We start from the raw sequence: 3,287 nt of genomic DNA, 5'->3' as shown, positions 1-3,287 counted from the left end.
TACATCCCTTGTCCAAAGCCCCTCTCCAGGTTTCCTGCAGCCCCTTTAGGCACTGGAGCTGCTCTAAGGTCTCCCCTTCAGGAGCCTTCTCCAGCTGACCCATCCCAACTCTCTCAGCCTGGCTCCAGAGCAGAGCTGCTCCAGCCCTCACAGCAGCTCTGTGGCCCGCCCTGGATTCACTCGAGCAGGGAACCCATCGCTGTGGGCTCTGTGCTGTCTCACAGGACAGGGCAGCCCCAGGGAGCAGAGATACCAGAGCTACCCTGTCCTCACCCCTGTCTCTGCAGTGGGACACAGCTGGCTGGCGGCAGGAGATGGCCGCGCTGGGCCTGAGCCCAGAGGCAGCGCGGCAGGAGCAGGATGTGGAGGCTTTGCTGCAGAGCCACCGGCGGGAGCTGCAGTGCTGCAGGCAGTGCCTGCTGCAGGTGGGCAGGGAGGGCTGGGAACGCTGCTCTAGCCTGGCAGAACTGTGCCAGGCAGCCCCCTGCATCCCGCAGGTGCTCCGGGACCAGCAGCACTTGGCAGAGGAGCAGAGAGAGGCCCTGGACCACTGGCACCGGGTGCTGCTGCAGGAGGTGCCAGATGCCAGAGGCACAGGATCAGCTGATGCCTGCACACAGACACCCTGAGCCAGCACCCCAGGGCGCTGGGGACAGCAGCATGGGTCCCTGCAGACCCTGACACCTCATGGAGGGCCATGGAGTGAGCCACCAGCCCTCATACCATGGGACTGGCCAGCCCCAGCAGTTACACAGGGCAAGGCCTCCCATCCTGCCTGTTCTGGCTGCTCCAAGCTGCTCCCTGTGGAAAACTGGCCCCAGGGAGGGTGGCTGCTGGCAGAAAGGCTGTGGGGAAAGTGCTTGACCCCTCTGCTCCCCAGGGAAAACCCTGCTCCACTGCTGGACATGGGCTGCAGGAGCATGGTCTGCAGCAGTGAGCACGGTGGGAAGGCTGGTGGGTTGGAAGTGGTTGAGCTTTGTCCCTTCCAACCCAAACCCATCTGGGATTCCATGAATAAAGCATTTGCCCCTCACTGATGAGGGTCATGTCCCTGGCCCCCAAACCTCTGCCAAAACTCCTGCAGGGAGGACAGACACACGTGTTGTACCACAACTTTAATAACCTCAGCCAGAGCCAGCAGTGACTTCTGCATGCCAGGAGATCACTAGCTACAGCATCAGTACAAATGTGAGTGCTGTCTCCCTTTTTGGGGAGCAAATGACACAGTTCCCACATCCCCCCATTCCCCATCAGCTCCATAAAGAGCAGTGACACCACGCCTGAGGAGGAGAAATGGGGCCTAAGGACAGCAGCCCTTCAGGCAGGGGCTGGGGCTGGAAAACCACAGAGGTGGGAGAGATGCCCCAGACAGGGCTCCGCAGGGAGCAGCACCCGGCCTTGTGCTGATGGTTGGCACTAGTACCATCCACAGGAGCCAAAATGGCATCAGCCCAACGCTGGCCTGGCAGCCCACAGCAGAGCTAAGCAGTGCAGGAGCACAGGCACAAGAGATAGGTACACTGAGGAAGCAACTTGAGGACACAAGAGACCACACAAACAAGGGGCTCAGGACCCTTGACCCTGGGCATGCCTGACTGCACAGGAATCCCATGGCACAGAGCTGGAGCAGGACCCAGCTTTCCCCCTGGGAACAGGGACGGGTACTCTCCCCCTCAGCACTCCTCACTAGTCGTGCATGCACGTACCAGTAATGACTCCCTGCAAACAGCAGGGCTGGGAGGCTGACGGGCAGCACTGCTGGGGTTCGAACACCAGCACCGAACACCCCTGAGGAACAACCAAAGGCTGCCCTGGCACACGCAGGGCAGGAAGGCAGCAGCTATGTGAGCCCATAGTACAAATGAACAGCAAGGCCAATACATGAGACAGCAATGAAGAAGAGGTGGGTGAGCTGCAGATTGAAGAGGGTGACAGACAGGAGGGCATTGACCAGGATAGAGCAGGAGATGATGAAGAGCCTGGTGATGTTACTGCTGTGCTTCATCACCACAGACATGATCAAGCCATTCAGGGCCTGGCTGACCACAATCACCAGTACCCAGGAAGAGAAGCCCTCCAAGAAACCACCCTCTGGGCTGCTCCAGAAGTAGCCGATCAAGTTGAGCAGGACCCCAAAGAAGTAAAGGAAGAGGTTCTGCAGGCTGAGAGGCAGCACCTGGCTCTTCAGGATGGCTTCTGTGTAGACAGCAGACAAGCCTGATATCAGGCAGTACACGGAGATCAGCACCAAGCCCACCAGTGTGATGTGCAGCTTCATCTCGGAGGGGCTGCCAGGGTCCTGCAGGCCCCCGCAGCTGTAGCTCACCCCAGCAGCCCCACCCCCCAGAAGCAGAGGGCCCAGCCACTGGCGTGTGCTGAGTCTTTGGTGCAGGAAGAGGCTGTAGAGGAGCGCAGTGCTGACGATCTTCAAGTTACTCAAGACCTGGTAGGTGCTGGGATCCATGAAGAGCTGCATGTGAACCACCAAGTTGTTGTTGGCAGCATAGAGCAGGGCAGAGAGGGCGAACGGGACAACGTGGCGCCATGACACAGCAGCTCCCAGTAGCTCCCGGTCCCAGGGCAGCAGGAACAGGAGGGACACCACCAGCTTTGTCAGCTCCACAAGAACCACCATGCACGTGGAGCTGAAGGGGATCATCCCGTCCACCTTGCTCTGGGTCAGGAGTGGGGCGTGAGAGCCATATATAACTACGGACAAGAGCAGCATCAGTCCCCACAGCCCTCTCCGGAGCACCCACCTTGCCAAGGCAGCAGCATTACCAAACATCACCATTTTCAGGCAGTAGCCAGCAGGGGCGAGCTGCTCTTAGTGCAGAGGGGCCAGACAGACTCGCAGCCTAGAACATTCATGAATTTAATGAGCCTAATTAAGACAAGAGGTTGCCTGCTACACTTCTGGTGCAGCAGAGGAGAATGATTTTGGTTTTCATAAGGAAGAGAACTAGAAGCTTCCCCTGGAAGCCACACCAAGCATGTTCCTAAGGCAAAGCATGTGCTCAACAGGAGGAGGGATGTGTGGTGAGTGTGATGGTATGTCACAGGCAGCCCTTCAGTCCGCAGGGGCATGGGGAGAGAGGTGGGGTGAGGGTTAAAGGCAGCTGGAAAACCATGGGCTGATGGTGCTTCCAGGCTACAGTGGGTTAGTGATCACTTCTACCACAGTAATAAATACCCCATAACCAGACCTGCTGATGTCTCGTAATGATGTGCTGTAAGGCCCTTTTCCAGTGGAAAAGAACGGTGTCCGTGCCGTGCCTCTGACAGCC

General features: G+C 58.4%; 1 protein-coding gene across 1 annotated transcript; it reads right to left on the bottom strand.

The window, feature by feature from the left end:
* Window positions 1–1,840: 1,840 nt before the first annotated feature.
* Window positions 1,841–2,794, bottom strand: SLC35A4 (solute carrier family 35, member A4). The gene has a single exon (XM_010010569.1). The coding sequence runs from the start codon at window positions 2,792–2,794 to the stop codon at window positions 1,841–1,843; it is 954 nt and encodes a 317-aa protein (XP_010008871.1).
* Window positions 2,795–3,287: the final 493 nt, after the last annotated feature.

Source organism: Nestor notabilis, unplaced genomic scaffold, assembly GCF_000696875.1.
Source record: "Nestor notabilis isolate BGI_N333 unplaced genomic scaffold, ASM69687v1 scaffold30522, whole genome shotgun sequence".
Classification (NCBI taxonomy): domain Eukaryota; kingdom Metazoa; phylum Chordata; class Aves; order Psittaciformes; family Psittacidae; genus Nestor; species Nestor notabilis.
The sequence above is the reverse complement of the archived record's forward strand: the minus strand, read 5'-3'. Positions and strand labels throughout refer to the sequence as shown.